The following is a 24,869-nucleotide window of genomic DNA, read 5'->3' on the forward strand; positions in this document are numbered from 1 at the left end:
TATAAAATAAATACACAAATAAATGCTTAAGTCTTACACATTGATTGGTATTATCACTATAAGCCACTTGTCTTGAGATTTGCCTTTAAATCTCACCAGACTCTCTCTCTCTCTCTCTCTCTCTCTCTCTCTCTCTCTCTCTCTCATACATATATATAACTTCACTTCGCCTTCTTGGGAAATATATGAATTAATTAGGATGTCTGTCAAGGAAGTATTATTAAATTTGTTTAAACACATCATTAACAGCATACAGCAAATCTCAGCAACACCTTCATTCAGTCATTATGAGATGCCTATATCAACAATTTCACACGTTTTACAACAAGGATAAACCAAGAGATCTTAATCGCTCACTCACAGCTTCCCATCAAATCTGAGGAAGAAATGAATGGCAAAACTCGATCAGTCTTGAATTCCTTTCCTCTTCTAGTATAATATCCCTCTCTGTTGTTTTTCCTAGTCGGATTTCTTTCTTCCTTGTGTATGACGTATGGATCCAAATTAGAGACTTACACACAGCCAATTAGTTTTATAATTATATTATAATTATAGTATTGCAAGTTTTTTCCTTCTGAGTTTAAAATCATGTTTACAAATTATTTATTTATTTATTTACTTATTTATCACATAATTCTACACACTGTAGCTTTAATGAACCATTTATTATCATCTGTAATCAAGAGAAGAGAAGAGAAGAGAAGAGAAGAGAAGAGAAGAGAAAAGAAGAAGAGAAGAGGAGAGAAGAGAAGACAGGAGAGAGCTGATGATGTAGGTAATGAAAGGAAAATGAGTCATACTTGAATCTCTGTAGGAGGCTGCACATCAGCATGGAGAGAGAGAGAGAGAGAGAGAGAGAGAGAGAGAGAGAGAGAGAGAGAGAGAGAGAGAGAGAGAGAGAGAGAGAGAGAGAGAGAGAGAGAGAGAGAAGGAGAGAGTAGAGAAAAAGACATGGTTACATAGAAAATGTTAATGGTATGCACACAGTGGACAAAATATGTAGTTAAGACAAAGAGCAAGACAGCTGTAACCGATTTTATAGCCAGCAGGTATAATAATATCATACATTCCTTAATAAAACAAAGGTTCTGTGAGGATTTGGAGTTCAGTACAATCTGAATTTAGAATGAATAATATTACAGACCCTTTTTTTCTAAAATGTTCTGTCCATCAGTTAACATGCAACATTTAAGACAGCAAGAGCAAGAAAACATTTCAAATATTGTGTGTGTGTGTGTGTGTGTGTGTGTGTGTATGTGTGTGTGTACACTAGGAATTATGCTGTTCTCAAGTAATTTTTTTGTCCTATGTATGTTTTATATTCATGTTGCTCTCTCTAGCAGATATTTAAATGCTCCCTTGTGATTACATTTCCTCTGCTTCCTGTCTGGATTCGGCGCAACATCCGTACCGTGTTCCAACTTGGATGGGCTTTAAACTGATGAAACCGCTCCCTCGGAGTTAACGCTTGGCGTATAACACGGTCGTGGTAAACGATGCGTTTGGATAGAATCTTGAAACCCAGAATGCTTGTCTCCTCCCTTCATGTGGGCGTAATTTCATTTCCTGCGTAACTTATGCAATAACGTTTCAGCTGCTTCTAACAACCTGCACTTGCCTTGAAGGCAAATCTATTAGTTAGCTCACCGTCCTCAACATTTTTTATTAGATGAATATTCACGTAGAAGAACTGGCGCGGTATCTGTTTTTTATTTTTTCTGCTTTAAATTGTGTAATATAAGCTGTGTGACCGTGTGACTATTATCATTACACCTGCAATATCTGCTCAAGGAATCCTGTAAATAGCACCTGGAAATTACTCTCACAGAGAGCCGGAACGTTAGATTCATCGCTGTAATACAGAAAAACAAAATAACCCGGTGTTTTGTTTAACTCTTAATGTTATACGATTAATTCTGGAAGAAAAAAAAAGGGGGAAGAAAGAAAGAAAAGCAGAAATGAAAAGCGAACACGTACAGATCATGTAATGCTAATAACATTCCAAGCGAACTCATCTAAGCTTTGGTGTGCACAATACACCAGGTCAAGAGCTTCAGTTCATGTTTAAAAAAAGCGTGGACAGTTCGTCTTTGTTTGCTTAGCGGAAGAGGGGCGGAGCAACCCGGTGTTGATGCTGGATGAGCATAATTTTCAAGATGGCTGACGACACTCGTGTTACAATAAGTGACATCGTAATACAATATTTTAAAAAATTGACTGTATTCTAAACTACTGATGTGCTGATTTGACATCAACTGGCATTGACATAAAAACTCTTTATATTCCTGCTAGTAAAAAGGTACCAGTGTTCCATTTGAGACGATACATTACTATTGACATTGACCATGACATGGTTGTATTGGAGTATTTCAGAATTGTTAAACTGTAGAATTATCTTTCTACTTTCTTTCATTTTACATAAAATGGTGCAGAAAACAAAACCGTCCAGTCAGAGGTGGAAACATTTTTCCTGAGGAGCTAGGTGGCAGTATGATTCAGGATGTCCAGATTGACTGTAACATCAGGAGACCATATTGGATTCCACTCCTGTCAGCTAATTACGGGAAGAGTTGAAGACTTGAAAAAGTTCAGGTAGTGTTTGTCATATGTCTAGTAACCTCAGCTTCCTGTTCTTGACTGACACGAGTGGAACTCCATGTGGAGATCTTCTGTTGTAGCAAATCGACCTAAAAGTTTGTCTTGTTGAGCAGATGCTTTTCTGCTCAACACATTTCCGAAGAGTGGTTAATGAGTTGCAGTAGCCTCCCTGTCTGCCTTACTAGTTTTTAAAATCAGAGGAGTTCGGCAGTTTTGGAAAAACTCATGCCAGCCTGTCTGGCACCAACATTGCCACAGTCTAAGTCAAAAGTTTTAGGTTTTTCTCCATTGTGATGGTTGATATGAACAGTAACTGCATGACTGGGTGATGAGATTTGCAGGAACAAACAGATGTTCCTGTCTCTCTCTCTCTCTCTCTCTCTCTCTCTCTCTCTCTCTCTATCTATCTATCTATCTATCTAGATAGATAGATAGATAGATAGATAGATAGATAGATAGATAGATAGATAGATAGATAGATAGATAGATAGATAGATAGATAGATAGACATATTATCACTATGAACAGTGATGGCCCCAGAATTTTGCATGATTAATAATTACTATTATTTCTAATACTACCAATTATAATACTACAATTGTTATAAATTATTACTATAATACGGATTAATTGTGAAGAGTAAGCAGCATGATTTCAAGTGTGTGTGTGTGTTTCATTTGTGTGTGTGTGTGTGTGTGTGTGTCCCTTCAAACCTTGTGTGTTGAACATGTTTGCAGAGGGGTTATTGTACACTGCAGATTCTCCCAGCAATGTGTTATAAGGGTTAGTGCCATGAGGACGCAACAAGGCGTTAGAGATGAGATGGTTAGCCATGGTACCTACAATCCATACAGACAAACAGACAGAGAAAGAGAGAGAGAGAGAGAGAGAGAGAGAGAGAGAGAGAGAGAGAGAGAGAGAGGTGGCAAAATAACATTTAAAAGAAATGAAAAGAAGAGAACACACACAAACAGGGAAAGACACAACAGTTAGAATGATGCAGACAACAGGACAGTACATCTGCATACAAATCTATCAAAGCCGAGTCTGTCGCAACTTTCGATGTATGTAACACAATAACTTCTTGCTAGTTAACCACCAAAAAAAAATAGCTTATTTTTTGCCCCTATAATGTGCAGAAGTCCACTCCCAGTCCAACTGATGCTCCTTTGTGGAGCTTTGAGAAAATGGTGTTCTTTACTGCATTAGATGTCATGAATCTTGTTTCTTTTCAGAATAATCTTGAGCAGAGCAGCTTTAGTGGTCCGTGACATTTATCTCCGTGTCCTCTGTGCACATTTTCATAACTTGCTCACAAACACTGCCTTGCCTGAAGGTGCTCTTTCAGGTTGTTGAGGTATTAAGTGCTTGTAGACAAATTATTCATAAGCATGTCTACATCGATATTCATACCTTCCATCAGCCCTGTGTCTGTAATACTGGCTTTGCTTTCACTAGTTTTGCATGTCCTTTCTCAAGATAAGAGCATACTACTGAGTACTACTAAGTACCATCATTCATTCTCATTCAATAACAATTTATCCTGGTCAGCGCCATGGTGGATATGTAGGATAAGCCAGGAACAGTAGAGGAATGGAATACACTTCGGATAGAAATTCTATCACAAGTGTAGACACCCTCTCATTCACAGGTTAGAGTTGGCATGTTTTTGGGAGGTTAAGGAAACTGGGAACCCAATGGAAACCCACACAGAGAGTTTTCAGAATTATAGATCTGTACTTTCCTCTGAAATAGTGGACACACATTGTGACAATGTGGCATTTTCTTTTTGTCTCCGTTTGCTTTCACATGGCAAAATTTCTCAAACCAGACCAAAATGTGTTTATGTGAGTCACATGTGAGTAAACAGTCCATTGGTCACAACTCGCCTTTTTATGTTCCAGGGTTCCACTCATCCTTCAAGATAAGTAGTCAAAACCTTATTTTTAAGATACAGTCAAGACAACACTGTTTCAGTTCATTTGTTTGGGAGAAAATCAGTCATATTTAATTTCAATTAAATATAACTGATGGGTGGGTCAGTTATATTAAAGAGTAGTGCGTTGTATATTAAAAGAGTAGTGCGTTGTATTAAAGAGTAGTGCATTGAATATTAAAGACTAGTACATTGTTTATGAATGGCTAGGATATTCTCACCCACCAATATTATTCACCAATAAACCTGTGATTCATGATTTGCACTATTAGCTAACAAATGATTTGCACCATTAGCTAACAAAATAAGTTACATAATGCAGTTCCCATCGTGCATTTCTATTCAGGATGGTTTGTTGGTCCTTTGGGTTGGATTACTTTCTCACCACAAGTGTACCTCTCCATAGTTGGCAGTTAGGCAATGACCACCTGCTTCAGGTGGTTTAGACCTGATCTTTTTGTTGTGGATCCAAGTGTTATTGCCTTGTTCATACATGTTTAAACGACTGAATCAATAGAGTTCACACTAGGTTCTGAAACAAACACTCTAAATGAGCCACATGTGAAGAAAATGAGAAATTCCACACAAACAGATCAGGGTTGAACCAAAGGTCTGAGGCCCTTAGTATTTCAGTCTAAAGGCTTAAATCTGAAGGGTCAGTGTCCAATGCTTGTGCTCCCAGAGGTCTGAGGAGAGATTTAGTAATCTCCATCAAAAAGTGTTAGCTAATCTCATCTCAGCATTGCACTATTCACTGGCAAACTTTGTAAAACTACTTCCAAAAGTACTTCCAAAGGTTAAAGTGTCCACTGACACCTTCATATCTCCAGCATGGTTGGTCTCCACACCAAGGGTTTGGATTTTGGAGTTTGGAGTTGTGGTTTTGATGTTTATCACGTAATGGGGGATGAATTTCCCCAAATGAAAGCTAGCCACTCACATCTGAGAGTTAATATTGCTCAGGTCTTAGATGATTCTGTGAATAGATATCATTAATCCCAAGAATGTGAATCATATATAAAGAATCACATATCTCAGTGTTTTGTGTGATGACAAAATATAGGACTTGACAAATACATTATACTGAAAAAAAAGATATAAAAGGATAAAGCAAAAGAGATATTTTTCTCTTTGGAATATGATCACTTTATGCAACTACCAGGGCTATAGGTACAGGGCTCACTAAATATATTCTTGGTTTTGACTGTTTTTTTTTTTTTTTAAACAGTTGTGTGGTTTTCTTTCTTATGCAAAGTGTATAAAAAAGTATTATTTTTTTTATCATGAATGAAGCCAGCCAGCTAAATTCAAGATTTGGCCTTGAAAAAGAATTGACAAATGTTGATCTTGATCTTGGATTGGTCTCTTTTCATTTGGACTCAATCTTTACTTGGCCTCAACCCCCTTAACACTAGGTCTTGTCTCAATCTTGGATAATTGATTGATTGTGGACTTGACATTGGCAGTCTTGACTACAGCCCTATGAACCACTAGTAATACCATGATATACCTTAACTATCTGTGGTGCTAATTTTAAACTAATGGCTCTAAAGATATGATTCAGGATTGACATTTTGATGGAAATCACAGTCTGCTGCTGTAACTGGTACCTGTTTTTAGTATTTTACTGGTCAGAAAGATCTGTCTAAAGCTCAAGTATGCCAGACATCTTGCAAGCTCTGGACAACATGTCAGTAATTTACTGAATTTTATTTTCAGTTTTGTCACTTAACTAAACAAATGATCATTCCTTCGCACCAATCAGTCACAAGATGACAGAAATGCTGTACATTGTGACAGAGTTCATCATTACTGTTACACTGATCTGAACTTAGGAGCATTAGACATATGAATGTTTAGACTAAATCACTGCAAAGTTCTTTACCCAAAGTTCCTTCACAAAAGCGTCTGATCTTATCCAGACAGGGCCGGTGTGGGTTCAGGTTTTCATTCCAATCATGCCACATCTGATTCTACTGAAAGCCAAGATCAATAGATTAAACAGGTGGAATCAGGTTTGGTTGCTGCTTAATTGGAAAGGAAACCTGCACCGACACCATCCCTTTGTGGATAAGATTGGACACTTCTGGTTTAATGCAACTGACCATGCATCCAGATTTAGACTAATGAATACTTAGTAAATCTTTTTGAAATTAGACACGTTCAGAAAGAGGACAACAACACCCACACACTTTTACAGGTTGTTGGGCAGGCCACAGAATAGCTCACTTCTTCACCTCCTTTGGAATAGCAATTGAACTTCAGATAAAAAAAAAAAAATCAGTGATCCAACTGGGTGTGCATATAAACATATACAGTTTAAGACTCTTTTAACTGAAAGGGATACAGTTCCTATAATTGGCACTAGCAGTTGTTATGTGGGGGAACGGTTTGGACTTTCTGACATGTGTTGCTTTCTGGCTTTGCTCAAATCTGTTTAATAAGTTTTTCCTTTATTTGGTGCTGCACTGCTCTTGAACTCCATGTCCACTGAGCAGTTTCCAATCACAGTTGCAATTAAATCACTACACAAACTACTGTGCTGTCACTTTATTTTTTTTCTAATTGCCTAGCCATGCTTGTCGCTTCCTCCAAATACACTCTCTTAAAAACTGCTACTACTGTAGCTGGGTCTTGTATGAGCTTGTTATGTAGCATTTCATAATTACAGTACTCTCCGAGAGAAAAGAGGACAGACACAAATTAATCCGTACTGTCGTTTTTTTGTCCGTACTGAAATTGCAAGGCAGATTCTTGAGAACAAAGAATGAATTTTTGATCATTTCAGTGCCTTTGTTCGTAAGTGAAATTCAAAACTCTCAATACACTCTCAGCATCATCAACCATGCTGGAAATCAGAGGGTTCAACTGCTGTGTATGGACTCACGCAGACTTTTGGCTTGACCGAAACCTCCAAATTTTTTTTTATAGCCATGTGGGCAATTAATGAGATTTGGCAAAATGAAATGGTACCAGCGGGAGGAGCGGCGTGAATCCCTCGTTCTTGGTGTACTCATATTAGCGTTGTGTCTGTATGCACTAGCATGTTAGTGCTGATTTATTATGCTCTATTTTGAATGCTAGCAGGCTAGAAGGAATGACACTGACACTACTGTTGATCCAAGGCAGTTACTTTTCTCCAACTACAAATCCATAAGAAAAGAACTCATTTCTATTCTACATCACACACTTCACATGGTGAAAGGTAATTTGTTATACTTACATATGTGTATTTGATATTTCTATATTTTTTTCTTTCTTGTGCACAAAGTTTAAAGGAAGCACATCCTTATTCTAGAAAACATAGCCTAATTATTGGTGCAATGCATGAGCGAAGCCAACTAATTAAAGTACAGACTTGGCCATGAAGAATTTGACAGATGTTGGTCTTGAACTTGGCTTGTCTCACTTTTATTTGGACTTTTCACTTGGTCTCAACCCACTTAACACTTGGTCTCATCTTAATCTCGGCTAATTTATATCCTGGACTTAACTTGGCAGTCTTGACTACAGCCATACGCACCACTAATTCTACCATGATGAACGGTAAGCATCTGTCATGCTAATTTTTATCATCTAAAGTCTTGTTCCCCACAAAAGTGCAAAGCAACAAAGGGCAATTTATGGAATACAGACAGTATTAATGACAAATTTTCAAGAATTAGAAGTTTACAATGGCAAATGAGTTCTCACTTTGATCATATCAACATCATCTACATCAAGCTGAGGTAAAAGTCCCTTTAATCACAAGCCTCGTTCTCATCTCTTTACTCGACTGCTCTGTTCCTGCTAACATCACTGAGGAAAATGATTTGTTCAGTCAGTTCCGTTCTGTTAACTACATTTCTTCTACTTGATGTTTTTTTTATTAGGTGATTTAATCATTTTGGAACTGTACACACTGCACTTTTCTGTGTTTAGATGATGTGACGGCGCACTTTTTGACAGTTCGTATCTGTTTCGCTACGGTTACATAGATATCCAACCACTTGATCAAAGCCTGACAAGGAAATCACACATATCTAGCGAGGGTTTGGATATCTTTAGGCAGACTGAATGTTTTTACTTCAGCGTTTATTAAACATGATGTATGCGGGAATACAGCCAAGGCAAGTAGACTAAATAAAAACAATTCCCTGTTGTTTTGTTGAAATATTATAATGTTTTCTTAAACCATCCTATTGACAAATACTTTTCAGGGCCTATAGTTTGCATTTTGTGTGTGTCATTTTTGGCTGTTTTACAGTGCTATAACATGCGGATAAGTAATAATGCAGATTATATGATTGAACTTCCACTGATCTGTCTGTCAACTTACCTGTCTGTCAGTCTGTCTGTCTAGGTAAGGGTCTTTCTGTCTTTCCATCAATTGACCCACACACCCATCTATCTATCTATCTATCTATCTATCTATCTATCTATCTATCTATCTATCTATCTATCTATCTATCTATCTATCTATCTATCTATCTATCTATCTATCTAACTGTCTGTCTGTCTGTCTGTCTGTCTGTCTGTCTGTCTGTCTGTGTATCTATCCCTCAGTAAACACTACAAATATCTAAAGAAACTGCTTTATATACACTGTTCTTGCTGCCAAGTGAGTGTGTCCCTGGTGAATAATCTGCTCCATATTACACAATTCGTCTTGTGCTTCAAGTGGCCACTCATGTGTCGTAGCCGCAGAGCCTTTCTGAGTTGCAAAGGGAAGTCAACAAGCGCATAACAACAAGCAATAGAAACTGGGGAGGTGAATTTTATGATCAGATGCTCTATATCCGCAGGGCAAGTGCAGTAAAATTAAGTAGAACATATGAGTACATGTTCTGTTTTATTATTAATATTAATAGTAATATTAATAATAATATTATTACTACTACTACTACTACTAGATGAGGAACTTTTCTTTCTTTGCTTATTTCTTGTAAAGCAAAAATGCTTGTAAAGGAATTAGCATTCAGGCATAGACAAGAGTTTGGTGATGAGTAGAAAACACACACACACACACACACACACACACACACACACACACACACACACACACACACACACACACACACACACACACACACACACACACACACAACAGATGTCCATTGCAGTTGGACTGCGGGGGGGATTCAATATCAGCAAGTCAGAAAAAAACATACTAATGCTGTTCCATCTTTTTTGATTCACACACACACACATGCACGCACACACACACACTGTTTTGCACAACAGCAGGACAGATCATTTGCAGTGGTCAAAAGGTTACTTCAGTATTCTGTATAAATAAATAAATAAAGAAATAAATAAATAAATAAATAAATAAATAAATAAATAAATAAATAATTCGAAAGATAAATAAATTAATTAAATTATTCAAGGACATTTGTGGGATGGTGGGATTTGTGAATTCATTTTCACTTAATGCTTTATTCTGGACTGGATCTGAATTTGTGTGTGTGTGTGTGTGTGTGTGTGTGTGTGTGTGTGTGTGTGTGTGTGTGTGTGTGCGTGTGTGTGTGTGTGTTACCTCTGTTCAGTGTAGCTGCGCTGTTGATTTCTCCAGTGATGAAAGCCGACTCAGACTGCTTCCTTACAGTGTCGTTCCACATCCTCCGAATACGACTCTGAGAAAAAGAGAGGGAGAGAGATAGAGACAGAGAGAGAGAGAGAGAGAGAGAGAGAGAGAGAGAGAGAGAGAGAGAGAGAGAGAGAGAGAGAGAGAGAGGGAGAGAAAATTAATGTGTGTTAATATGAAAATAAAGTATATCAATCTTCCTCTGAAACCCTCTTGTTTTTGCCTAGGGAATCCCACAGGACTTTTGGAAAGGGAAAATATTTCTGTGGCATCTTTCAATACTTCATATTTTATGGAGACTGCTGATGGGTTGAAAGGTTGAATGCTATTTTTTGAGCAGAACATGGGAAAATGTTTTTTGATAATAAGAAGAAAAGAGGGAAAATAGCTTTAATAGAGGAGGAAGACAGGAAGAACTGAATAGCTTTGATAGATTGACCTGTCAGTTGCTGCTCGATTCTGATTGGTCAGAAAGTGTTGATTCATTTTCTACCACAGCAGCTCTGGCAATATTGCGGCTGCAGGGTCTATACAGCACTTTTTCTTATATAGGACTGTTTTTATAGTAACACACAGTACTTATTTGGAGGATGTGTGTGTATTTGTTGATATGGTGAACATTCTAATTCAGTATTGAGTCTCCTGTGTTACATAAACGTTAAAATTGTACATTATATTGCAATACATTTTCATGACCGTTCACATTTTACCGTTTCTTGGTAATAGGACAAGTCGTGCCATTGTTTATTTCTAAATGTGGTATTTATATTTTTTTTGTCAAACTGCTGTAGTATATGAGGAATAAAATAATTGGAAGATGTTGTTGCTAAAAAATAATCAACTTCATGTGGAAAGAGTAGATCTGAAAACCGCCCAGTGCATCACAGGAACTCTACTTCCTGCTAGTGAGGATGTTCAAAGGAAAGGTTGTCTGCGTCGAGCTTGCAGCATTCTTAAAGACTCCTCTCACCCTGCCCATAGACTGTTTGTCCCCCTTCCCTCTGGTAGGTGCTTCAGGAGCCTCCAGGACAAAAACCAGTGCTTTTTCCCTCGAGTTGTCACCTTCTTGAACTCTGCCTCCCGATGATCACCCAAACCAGTATATTATGTCAATATCACCTGTATATTTGTCGATATAATATATAACACCGTGTATATGACATGTCATTAGCACCCAACCTGTATATTTTGTATTTCCATACCATATATTTCTCTGTATATTATCCTGTTCATACTGTAAATACTGTAATCATACTGTATATACTTTACATCTTGCACTTGCTGCTTATTGCACTTCTGGTTTGATGCCAAACTGCATTTTGTTGCCTTGTACTTGTACATGTGTAATGACAATAAAATCTAATCTATTCTATTCTATTCTAATCTAATCTAATCTAATCTAATCTAATCTAATCTAATCTAATCTAATCTAATCTGTGTATGGGTGTTACCTGAGAGTTTGTTGAGTAGCGTCCAGGTGTCCGAGCTGTGCTGGTCTTGGTGGAGGTTGAAATAGTTGACTCCACACTCTTCCCACTGCAGCAGTGTGTACGAAGGCACCTGCCATACTCCTTTCGCACCTGAAAACAGACACACACACAATATATATATATAGTATAATATATAAGTATTAGCAAAAAATGCAGGTTTTGTGTTGATGAGAGAGAGAGAGAGAGAGAGAGAGAGAGAGAGAGAGAGAGAGAGAGAGAGAGAGAGAGAGAGAAAACAATTAAATGTTGTGATCAGACATCCAATTTAATAGACATCTTATTTATGTGACTTAAATAGTTAGCGTGCTGGCTGACCTTTTCATTGGTATAAATGCATCAACAGCTCATGCATCCCCCCAACCCCACATCCACTCCACCCACCCGCCAACACACACACACACATAAACTCTTTTTGTATATTGAGTTATTAGGCGTCAGGGATTCTAAATGCATCGCTGGATCCAAAAACCTTTCCACTCGAGCATTAACATAGCTTCTCAGAAGCAGACTCCCACTTGCGCCTTGCAATAATAAGGCTGTAATTGCTTTTTAACAAAGTTAAGACGGACACCGTGTTACTGTTTGCGCAGCTGTTGTAGCCAGTCGTACACTACCTGCTATTTCATAAGTGCGTCTCGACGGACGAGTCAAACCCCAGACATGTCCCAGAAGACTGTAAAGCAACAGGGTCTGGGAAGATTTTAGAAGATTTTGTTTCTAATACTGCCTCTGCAATCTCAAAACTTTATTAATGCTGAACTGAAGCCAAGCCGTGCTTTCAAATAGGGGATTTTCCCCCATTATTTTCTCACCCACCAGCTGGCTTTCATACGGATACTTTGTGTAAATGCAGTAAAACTGTGCTCACATTTTACACATATGCACTTTATTCATAAACACTCTGACTACATTCACGTCATCAGTCATTTTTATAACTCAGCATAAGTTTGCATGTTTTCAAACTGCTGCTCCTGCTGCCTTACAGGGCAGCATAACACAGTCAGAGTAAAGCAATATCTTCCAGAGACTCATGATTTGCTAATTCTACTGATCTCTCATGCTTAAAGAGTACAGCCAATCGTAGCATTGTATCGACATCTTTACAGTTTCTGAGCTTTTCCACCCGAGAAACATTGCTATCTATGATTTAAAATTATTACAGTTGTCTCATGTAGCCAAAGCTTCAGACTGACGGTAGACTGATAGCAGTTTTTATTGACCAAAGGTGTGGGCAGTGGTGGGATAGTGGTGTGGCAATGGTGGGATAGTGGTGTGGCAATGGTGGGATAGTGGTGTGGCAATGGTAGAGCAGTGGTGGGGCAGTGGTGGGACAGTGATGGGATAGTGATGGGATAGTACTGGGGAAGTGTGTGTGTGTGTGTGTGTGTGTGTGTGTGTGTGTGTGTGTGTGTGTGTGTGTGTGTGTGTGTGTGTGTGTGTGTGTGTGATGCTTACCTTCTTCTGAAGAATGCAGTGGAAAATAAAGATGAACATCCCTTGCAGTGAGTTAAAGATGGTGAAGAGGTAGGCCATGATCACCGTGTTCTCATTAATGTACATGAGACCAAAAGCCCATGTCAGTCCAAGCAAACACAGCAAAGCGATGGCTCCAATCACCCATGATCTGAAAGTGAGAGACAGTAAAAGAGAGAGAGAGAGAGAGAGAGAGAGAGAGAGAGAGAGAGAAAGAGTGAAAGAGAGAGAGAGTGGAGAGAAAGAGATAAAGAAAGGACATTCACAGGAAAAGAGTCAGGATGACATGGTGGAAGAGAAAATTACTGCAAGAAAAAAGCATACACACAAAGAACAGAAGAAGAATGGTACAGGACCCCATTAATGACTGAAGCCAGTTCACATTATCTAGGGACATTACGATGCTGTTGTTTTAGAGGCTCGTATTTGGACTTGGAACAACAGCAAAAGTGGAATATAAACAAGCCGCGAGCGCAGGTCATTATTCGCTCGGAATCGAAAGTCCTGCTGACTGCCGCCTCGACGTCTTCGTGTCTGCTAGGCTGTACTTAGCGCTGAAATTCACAACCATTTACAGATGCCATTTATGCGTTAAGATCGTCCTCGCTCACTCACTAACTCACACACTGTGTGTAAATCATTTATACTGAGCCCCACGTTACAGTGACAGTAAAGCATGACATTAAACCTAGATCATTAGCGATAGTGAGACAGAAAGAGAGAGAGAGAGAGAGAGAGAGAGAGAGAGAGAGAGAGAGAGAGAGAGAGAGAGAGAGAGAGAGAGAGTTATCATGGGCTGGAGAAAGAAAGTGTATCATGGAAGTGGCATTAGCTTATTATGTGTTCATCCTAGCATGTTCGTTGCTTATGGGCTGTGTATGATGAGAAACAGTACAATAGCTATGATACAGCTTTTAAAGCTGCTTAGCAATGTGAAAATCGAGTGTTATATTTCACAGTAGCTTTCTAGTCAGATTAGCAAATCAAGCTAACTCTATTAGCCTCATCCCCTCACCAACTTTCTGCAAAACTTCCTTATTTTTCATAATATTCACATTTGAGTAGGGGACGTTTAGGCGCAGGATGACATGAAAGGACAGTTCCAAGCTTTTGTTCTTCTAAGACAGGAACAGAACTAAATATTGTCAGTGGGGAAGTAAAGGAACATCGGACCACGTGGGACATGAGATTAGTCAGAGGACGTGTCATTAACAGGTCATCATGTAGAAGTGCTTGTCATGCTGTCAGCCGGTTGCCTGTTACTGAAATCATGGCTGCATGTTACACATGTGAAAAGAAAGTGAATGGCTATTTGGTCTTAATGCTATTTTCTGACCAGATCTGATTTCTGATATCTGACATAAATTTGTTACAGAACACAGTCCTGAATAATGTGTTCAAGCTTGCTATAAAAGACAATTTTCAGTTTTTCATTTCGGGTGCTAGGTGTCTTTAAATTTAGTTTTTTAACTTTAGCTATTAATCGTGTTTGGTCATTTCTTTAGAAAACGTCAGACAGCAGTCGTACTGTGTGTCTTGTAATTTTGCCCCACTATCCTCCTTTACTGTGATACTCTGCATACTGTGATACTCTGCATCCTGATGTCGTGTTGGATTGATGTAAAAGGCAATTTCAGAAACACAGGGAATCAAACATGTCAGACTGAGTGTGTCGTTTGTCATTTGACTTTACACACATGTCGAATTTGAAGAAAACGTTCAGACCTAGGACACTTTGTAAACATGTCACATGAACGTAGACTTTGCCACTTGCCAGCATGTATGTCGGTTCACAATGGAAAAAAGTGATCTCAACTCGAGAAGCCCAGACTCGATGTGTGCCCAGCAAAGTATTTCAGCTGAATGACTCAAGCACTTGACAAAATGTTGAAGCACAGTCCAGAAATACGGGGAAGAAAATGGCTTTAGTTCAACTCAACGATCCTCAGTTGCATCCAATGACACGCATTTATGCATTTATGTTATGTTCCAATGTTTTAATTATTTTTTTTTTAAATCAAAAAATGTCAATTAATTCTTAAATCTCATTCCAGCCAGGAAGCCAAAGTTGGAAACTTTTTTGTTTGTGAAAAAAATAAATAAACACAAGATGGCCGACAAACGGACAACAAAAGGACAAACAATACGAGAATTCTCAGCCGCCGCTCGTTTGCAGGACTTTTTATAGGATATGAAGGGAAAAGTTCATAAACATCACAGATTTACAGTGAACTCAAATCATACAATGGAGATAAAGGAGTAAAGGGAGAGAACTCGCTCTGATTGGCCAGAAGCCTTACCAGTGGTCATGTGTAAGTTTCAAGCTTCAACAGAAGTCTGAAATAATAAAAGAAGGAACAGGAAAAAAGAGAAGACAAAAGAAAAGAAAGGAAAAAGGCAAGTCAGTGAGAGATGAGCCTGATGAATGATTCATCAGCGTCATAAATAAACTACAGCAGAACTCAAGAGATGGAATACATAAATAGGAAGGAGGGAAATAAATAAATACCGAAACACACATTTGATAATGGTGGCATAAATAGATTTTTTTTTTTCATCACACCCAATTTCACACTTAAAAGAGATTCAATGATTTTTCATTTTTTTACAGCTGAGGTGTGACACCTATCAGTAAAATGACAAATAATACCCACATATTCCGAAATATATCCAACATATCCAATATATTGTAAAGAGATCTTGAGGTGTTTTCAGTTTATCTGGTGATATATTATATAGTATTTTTCTTTTTTTTCAAACAAATCAAATGGACACTTTTAAAGGAGACACAATGAAAGATTCGGGTCCAAAGATCTTAACCTTATGCCTAATTTTACACTGTTTTCTGTAGCACATGGAAACAATACGAGGAAATATAGTCTCATCCCTGAATGCAAATTGCTAAAGCTACATTCACACACAGAGCGGCTGTTTCAGCAGTCGCTGTACTATGAAATTGCCCAGTAGGCATTAATGCTACAGGTTTTCATGGTAATAATATTTGCATAAAGTTAAACTTTTCTTTTAAACTTTGTTGCATCACTCATCTATTAAAGCACAGCCCAGAAATATGGGGGATAAAATGGCTATAGTTCAGCAATCCTCAATTGTGGCCGATCACGTGCATTAATATCTCTTATCTGAGTTTCTTATTTATTTACACTCTACTTTCTGATTTCCGCGAATAAAAAAAAAGGGTAATTCGAGTCATAAATCTGACTCCAGCCACAAAGCCAAAGCTGACAATACCGTGACATATACACTGAAAGTTGAGACCGAAATACAATATGGCCAACAGACAGAGAACAAACAGAATAAAGAACACAGATTGAAAGAGAATTCTTACACACCTCGGTTCTGCAAGACTTTTTTAGGATATGGATGGAACATTAAACATGACAGATTTACAGTGAACTGGAGTGACTTGGTGTAGCTCTCATTGGAAATAAATGATCTCCGGTTGGCTTCGAGTCGGGTTATGTGTGAACAATTAATTGCGAACGAATGACAAGCTCAACCTGCCTGATATCTTTTCCCAAATTGGTTCATCAAGGTAGTTTAAATGAGAATGAGGAGGTATATATAGATAGCCAGACAGACAGAAAGACACACAGACAGATTAGATAGATAGATAGATAGATAGATAGATAGATAGATAGATAGATAGATAGATAGATAGATAGATAGATAGATAGATAGATAGATAGATAGATAGATAGATAGATAGATAGACTGTGCTGTAATGTATATGTGACAAAAATAAAGGCTTCTATTCTATTGTTCTGGTTATGGTACTTATATTTTTATAACAACTGCTCCCATTATGATATTTTCAAAAGTTAGTGCATGGCATGTAAGTACGATGAACATAAATTAAAAGAGAAAGCTAGCAGGATAAAGATATGTCTTTAGCCTGGATAGAAATTGCAGTCACGTCCTGTACGAGCTATGGCAGAACGTTTCAGAGCTTATCACCCCTGCACTCGGGAGGGCACACAGGGTACAGCTAGAATCAGAGGAACAGATTGTGTGAGCCAATGATTAAGAATAAATGATATTATTGAGTTAGGACAGAGCCAAAGTACGGAGGGATTTAAAGACTGCCGGCAGACCTTGATAATGGTCCAGGTTTCTAATTTGTGATTTCTTTTATACACTTTTCTGGCCTCAATCTCCAGGATCTGGAAGGCTACAGTCTGTATATGTAGCTCCATGTGCTGGTTTTCAGCAGGCAAACCTTTTTACAGGGAGCCAGACTGATAAAAATGAATTCACTGAATTACATTTCTGGATGTTATTTAAAAACTTTAGCTTGAATGAGATAATCTAACAGGCTACAGGAAATGATCTGTGGTTGGTCATCTGCCATGTCAACCAAAATGCCTCTGTGAAAATTGGTGCTTCCAGCCATGTTTATTCACAATGGCCAGCGCCATACATTTCTTATTTGTTCTGAATAAGGAAATAGAATTTCGTTCAGAATGTAGCCTGTGCAGCTTCTGCAAACAGACAAGGTCTCGATTTGACTCGACAAACACTTGGAGATGTTGATATGGTGATGTTTTCCATGAAGTGGTTTTCTAGAAGGAGTCTCCAGTGTCAAAGCTGTCTGGTGGAGGACAGGTAATAGCGAACTTCATCATGAAGTTTCAGGACTTTCAAGGAATTTCCAAGCACTTTTGTTTTCAAGGACTATGACCATTGAGTCGGATCTAGATTTGTGTCACCAGATTTATTGTGTTGTGTAGTATTGATGATACTGTAGTGCTGCTCATGGTCATCGCTAATCAGTTCGTTCATGTTGCTTATCAACAGCAGATTCACTCCCTTAAAGTATAAATTATGGCAGGACTTACTAAAGACTACATCGAAGGTCATCCACGACAGGCGGTTTTTAAGTTAGTTACAAATGTTGTATTTATTACCTTTGTATCATTCAAGCACCTTTTAAGCACTACTAGATTAAAATTCCTGTTTTCAAGGTTTTTTTTTTAATACTTAATTTTAAAAAAAACCCCAAAAAGAAACAAAAGTGCACCAGGGACCTAAAACCATGAAGGTCCTTGAAGGACCAAGAACAAACCTAGTTTAAATGGAAATAGAAATGTAAAAAAAATTATGACATTCTCAAATTAATCATTAAATCATTAATCATTAAAATTGTTAGTGCTGCTAAATGACTATGCTGTAAAAGAAACCATTTTTAGAAAGTAAAAACCTTAATTAACCATCCATTCATCCATTTTCTAGAGTCTATGCCTGTGGACTTGGGGCACAAGGCCAAGGGTCATCCAGCAAACCCTTAAATAAATTACCATGAGTGTAGGAAAAGAAGTTGGGAGAAAATAATAGAAAATAAATATTCTTCTTTACACTTCTTAAGCCATCGTACAGACAAACTCAATGAGTCTTGCAGCAGCGTCGAGTGCGCTAGCTCCCGAGGCGATATTAAAAATGCTGAATTATTTCACAATGTTTCATACATGACATGGCTGCAAAAGTTTGACATGTTTGCTCATTAAACAGATGTTTAGATGCCCTCGTTTCTTCTGTCTCTAAACCTTGGTTAAACCTCTCTCTACCTTGGTTTATGTTTTTTTTATCCAGGTGTTGGCTTTCTCACTCGTCAAGAAACGTCCATTTAATTTTTTTCTACTTTATATCACCATAACCTTGAATCTGATAATGAACACTTGTGTTTGAAGCATTTAGAACTGGACTACAATAAAATCTAAACCATTTGAACTGCTGATCCGAATATCTACCAAAAATCTTGCATGCACAATTTGGTGCTTGGATGTTTTCGAGCATTTCCTTAGAATAGTTAAATCTTCTGCTGCCTACTCCTGTAGATTTCTCAAGGTTTTAGGTTCTCTAAAGACGCTCACACACACACACACACACACACACACACACACACACACACACACACACACACACACACACACACACACACACAAAAGCTAATAAGAAGTTGATCCTAGGGAGTTGCAGATCTGACAATACAAATAGGTCTCTTTAACTTTAAACATTTAAGATTTTTAAGGTTCGAGAATTAAAGTAATTAATCCCCATATCTACTGTATATTTCTACTCTTGAACAATGGTGTCATTACTGGTGCAGAGCTGGTAGCTTCAGTGGAAAGTGAATATTGTTAAGAAACATTAAAATTTTCCTTTCACTCGATTTTCCTTAAGAAGCACTTCACACTGCGCTACTTCACATCCCATTATCGACGTCTCCTCTTACTGCACATATGGCCGTCAGTACATGAGGGTGAAGGTTAAAACATGCTTCCTCTGAGACACCTGAAGCCAAGTGCCACATCCTTTTTCTTTTTTTTTTTTATTTTATACCAGATAATTGTGCCCGAGTCTTATATATTTTATGAAATTGCCCAGTCCCACACTAATTGACAGTGGGTGAGAGAAACAAGGCCGTTCTCCTTTCACAAGGCAAATTATGCTCTGTGGGTTGTCCTGGTCTTAGATGGCTGTGATATCGGTAAAGATTTCACCTTCTGCTGTTGAGGATGGCTTCATATGGTTATACTATAGATTTCTGCACAAGTCATATGCTTTTTTAAGTGGACAATCTCACCTAAATAATGACTTGTCTGCACAACACCCACAAACTCTGTGCACGGCAGATATTTGCTTATATATATATTTCATTCACTACTATTGCACACAACTAGATTTTAATCAAAAGTCCAGTTGTGTAGATGTAAGTGTGATAAAAAAAAAAAATAAATAAAAATCAGCCTACACGCCACGCTAATTAGGATTTCATGACCTGGTATTTCATGGCTTCACCATGTCAAATTCAAACCAATAGAAAATAATAGATGACGCTGCATCAATTGCTATTTTATTAGCCGTCAAAGCTGTTTTATTAAATGATACTTAATTAAATACCGTATATGCAATTCATATTAGATGTTTAACTGGGTTTATTGTCTTCATTAGGGAATTATATATCTTCGTCTGGATGTCTGTAAAACTAGTTCATGAGAGTGGATAATTAAAAATAAAATACTATGCAAATACAATTAAACTAAATTTGAAGGAACATCATGCTCCCAATTATATTGTGCAAGAAAAAAAAAGTAAAAGCAACTTCTGCACCAGGTTTAAAGAGATAAGTGTGGACTATATATATATATATATATATATATATATATATATATATATATATATATATATATATATATATATATATATTTTTTTTTTTTCCAATAACTCTGATCGTTTTGTTGAATTCAGGTCACAAATTCTTTTTTTTCTTTACCCAATTTCAAACATCAAAAGGAATAACTAAATGTAAATCCATGCCTTGTAACCTTGATTCAGACGTGACGCTCTCTTGCACTGCACTAGAGAGGACTGTGCACGCAGAAGTGTCCTGCACACCCGGTATTCCTGTTCACTTACCCCTGAATCCCATTCACACAAATCCAGAGGCGCTAAGAAAGATTGGTGAAGTTTCTCTTAGGACCTGATGAGAGACCTTTAAGCATTCTGATATTTATTATATCTTTTTATGTGTAAGTCTGGGCAAGAAGTAGATGACAGTAAGGACAGTGAGTCAGAGTGTGTGCAATACTGACAACACAAGAATCATACACACACATACAGACTTACTTGATGTTGTCCAGGCAACCAGAGTCAGGTTTCAGAATAGCAGTGTGGTGGAACATCTTGTAAAGTGCAATGCCCAAGAAAATCACATTCAGCTGCACACACACACACACACACACACACACACACACACACACACACACACACACACACACACACACATATATATATATATTAGAACATATTCATTTCCATGTTTTAAAAATATTAGAACCATGGGTTGATAATATGGCAGTCTCACTCTTTGTCTTGCTATTTGTCTCTTTCTGTCTGTCTGCCTGTCTCTCGCTCTTGTTCTCTCTTTCTCTCTCTCTCTCTTTTCTTTTCAGCTGTGCAGTTGTCAGTGGTGTATTGTCTGTCTTGTGGGGGTTTTAAAGTTCAACCCCAACACACCCTGACTTTCACATAATTGGTAAAATGTCTTCAGCAGACCATTATCTGCATCCCCTAGTGTGTGTGTGTATGTGTGTGTGTGTGTGTGTGTGTGTGTGTGTGATGGAGGGAAAGGAGGAGCTGCTTCCTCGTTGTTACTTATTCCAAGACCATTAAGTGTTGTCCCAATGTGACTATATGCAAGTGTATATGTGTGTATCTATATCTGTATATACATTTATGTATAACTCTGTGTGTGTGTGTGTGTGTGTGTGTGTGTGTGTGTGTGTGTGTGTGTGTGTGTGTGTGTGTGTGTGTGTGTGTGTGTGTGTGTGTGTGTGTGTGTGTGCGCGCACCATTATAATGAGCGTAGCAGGGCCAATGAAACTCCAGATGAAGTAGGTGTCTAACCGCAGCCAGCACCTGTAGAAAGCAGACAGGGAAAGAGAGAGAAAAAGAGAAGAGGAGGAGGAGGATAGACGGAGACAGAGACAGACACAGTGAGCCAGAAATACCTCCCAACCTAAATGAGGTAATCTCAGACATTCCTGTTCATCTTGGTTTGATGAGCGCTACATCGTTAGAACCTTCTGGAATGTCGCGTAGTGCTGCAATTGTTCTGAACATAAATGAGTGACTGACAGCATGTAAGTGAATTATTAAACTCTTCATCTCCTTTAGATCACCTCTAAAGCCCAGCGTGTGTGCATGTGTGTGTGTGTGTGTGTGTGTGTGTGTGTGTGTGTGTGTGTGTGTGTGTGTGGCTCTGGCCTGAACCAATTGAACAACTAAGCATGCATTACCCATTACCCAGGAGCAGAGTCTGTATGGAAATGAATGCAGAAGCCAAATGAGATTATAAATACTTTATAGTCTCCAACAGGGCGTACAAATGATGTACAGCAGGACAAAGCGACGCAGACAGTACTTTTGTCGTTTATTTCATCGTTTACCAAGCTGATCATGTTTCCAGCCTCCTACTCGATGACATCATCCGTTCTCAAGGGACTGTGTACAACAGCTTCTTTCCACAAAGCGCAGAGTCTTTTTATCAATAAAAGAAAAAAAAAACACTGGATGTCAGTAAAAGTCAAAAAAATATCTATCTATCTATCTATCTATCTATCTATCTATCTATCTATCTATCTATTTATCTATCTATCTATCTATCTATCTATCTATCTATCCATCCATCCATCCATCCATCCATCCATCCATCCATCCATCTATGTATTACACTGTCTCTCGATCCATTTGCCTGTCTGTCTGCTGTCGTCTGTCTGTCTGCCTGTCTGTCTGTCTGTCTGTCTGTCCACCCCCACACTTTCTATCTATTAGTTTATTTCTATTTAATTCTATCTATCTATCTATCTATCTATCTATCTATCTATCTATCTATCTATCTATCTATCTATCTATCTATCTATCTATCTATCTATCTATCCATCCATCCATCCATCTATCCATCCATCTATGTATTACACTGTCTCTCGATCCATTTGCCTGTCTGTCTGCTGTCGTCTGTCTGTCTGCCTGTCTGTCTGTCTGTCTGTCTGTCTGTCCACCCCCACACTTTCTATCTATTAGTTTATTTCTATTTAATTCTATCTATCTATCTATCTATCTATCTATCTATCTATCTATCTATCTATCTATCTATCTATCCATCTATCTATCTATCTATCTATCTATCTATCTATCTATCTATCTATCTATCTATCTATCTATCCATCCATCCATCCATCTATCCATCCATCTATGTATTACACTGTCTCTCGATCCATTTGCCTGTCTGTCTGCTGTCGTCTGTCTGTCTGCCTGTCTGTCTGTCTGTCTGTCTGTCCACCCCCACACTTTCTATCTATTAGTTTATTTCTATTTAATTCTATCTATCTATCTATCTATCTATCTATCTATCTATCTATCTATCTATCTATCTATCTATCTATCTATCTATCTATCTATCTATCTATCTATCTATCTATCTATCTATCTATCTAATGTATGTATGTAAGCTGGCTCTAGACTACTGCCTTTAGCTGCGATGAACTCACTATGATGATGAAACAATACTGAACTACTTATCTTACCTAATTATTTCTTTCAGACAATTACCTGTACACTGTAGTGAAATATGCACTCAGTTTTGCAAATGTTTAACAGGTACACGCACTACTGTATCACTAAGACAGCTAATGAAGGGTGTGAGAATTAGCTGAGCATTTTGATGAGAAGTCTGAAATTCGTCTCCTTACGTAAACGAGCGTGATCTATTTACCCGTCCTGAGAAAAAAAAAAAAAAGCAGAACTACACTGACTGTGGCAAATTCGTGAGTCATATAAATTTCTACGTCATGTTTAAATGATGCTTCCTGCTGAAATATGAATATGAAGGAACCTCTCTTTAGGGTTTAATAGAAACCGCATTTAGATTAGGCAATGAGACCGAGTACAAAGCTGCGAAGTATGGACTGAGAAAAGCCATCACAGTGGCCAAGAGGCAGTACAGAGTGAAGCTGGACAGCTTCTATTCTACTGCTGACTCGGGGCGGATGTGGCAAGGCCTGCAGCACATCACAGACTACAGGACCATGACCAATAACATCACCACAACAGACACCACCTCGGATGCCATCCACTATTCCCTCTCTCATCTGGAAAATAAGGATTCATACTTAAGGATACTCTTCATCGACTACAGCTCCGCCTTCAACACGGTCATCTCCTACAAACTCACCCACAAACTGTCCACACTTGGTCTGCACCCGACCCTCTGTGACTGGCTCCTAGACTTCCTGACTGGCAGGCCTCAGTCTGTCAAGATTGGTAATAGGACTTCAGCCATTATAATCACAAACATTGGCACTCCACAGGGTTGTGTACTTAGCCCCATCCTCTACACCCTGTTCTCCTATGACAGTGTCGCCTCCCACAAGGACAACATCATCCTGAAGTTTGCGGACGACACTGCAGTGATAGGACGCATCGCTGATGGTGATGAGGCAGCCTACAGGAGGGAGGTGGCCAGTCTGGTGTCATGGTGTGCAGACAACAACCTCACGCTCAACAGGGACAAGACAAAGGAAATGATAGTGGACATGAGAAAGGAGAGGAGAATGCATCAGCCACTGTTCATCCGGGAGCTTGAAGTGGAGAGGGTGAGCAACTTTAAATACCTGGGTGTCCACATCAGTGAGGACCTCACTTGGACATCTCACATCACGCAGCTGGTCAAGAAGGCCCAACAGCGGCTGTATTTTCTGAGGAGGCTGAGGAAGTTTGGCATGTCGCCTAAGATCCTCAGCAACTTCTACAGCTGCGTCATCGATAGTGTCCTGACCAACTGCATTACTGTGTGGTACGGCAGCACTACTGTCATGGACCGCAAACGCCTGCAGAGAGTCGCAAAGATTGCGCAGAAGATCATCAGAACTCCACTGCCCTCTCTGCAGAGCATCTACCACCGCAGAGTCCACTGGAGAGCTGCTTCCATCCTCAAAGACCCCTCCCACCCCTAGTACAGACTGGTCACACTTCTACCCTCAGGACGGAGGTATAGAAGTGTGAAATGCAGGACCTCAAGACTGAAGAACTCTTTCTTCCCCTCTGCCATCAGACTCCTAAACAGCTGACAGAAGTTTGCAACCATGGACATAAATCAAGCATCGCGTTAGTTCTGGCAGGCCACGTCGTCAAGCGTGCATCAGCTGTTAATCAGCTGTCCACGACGTGCACCAATCCGGTTATGACATCCGTATTACCTGACCATTTAAATTCCCATTCATAGAGCCGT

The 24,869-nt window shown here is 38.6% G+C and overlaps 1 protein-coding gene across 5 annotated transcripts in view; it reads right to left on the reverse strand.

The window, feature by feature from the left end:
- adgrl3.1 (adhesion G protein-coupled receptor L3.1) overlaps nt 1-24,869 on the reverse strand; it is a 167,486-nt gene that overhangs the window by 2,965 nt on the left and 139,652 nt on the right. For 2 of the 5 annotated variants that reach the window (XM_047816552.1, XM_047816556.1), the window contains 7 exons: nt 21,433-21,499; nt 20,708-20,799; nt 13,046-13,214; nt 11,552-11,680; nt 10,053-10,149; nt 3,312-3,437; nt 801-818 (listed from right to left, as the gene is read on the reverse strand). In XM_047816552.1, coding sequence (XP_047672508.1) covers nt 801-818; nt 3,312-3,437; nt 10,053-10,149; nt 11,552-11,680; nt 13,046-13,214; nt 20,708-20,799; nt 21,433-21,499 — 698 coding nt within the window. The remainder of the gene's footprint in view (nt 1-800; nt 819-3,311; nt 3,438-10,052; nt 10,150-11,551; nt 11,681-13,045; nt 13,215-20,707; nt 20,800-21,432; nt 21,500-24,869) is intronic. The other 3 variants (XM_047816554.1, XM_047816553.1, XM_047816555.1) reach the window with 3 other exon arrangements.

The sequence above is a fragment of the Tachysurus fulvidraco genome, chromosome 7 (genome assembly GCF_022655615.1).
Source record: "Tachysurus fulvidraco isolate hzauxx_2018 chromosome 7, HZAU_PFXX_2.0, whole genome shotgun sequence".
Classification (NCBI taxonomy): Eukaryota; Metazoa; Chordata; class Actinopteri; order Siluriformes; family Bagridae; genus Tachysurus; species Tachysurus fulvidraco.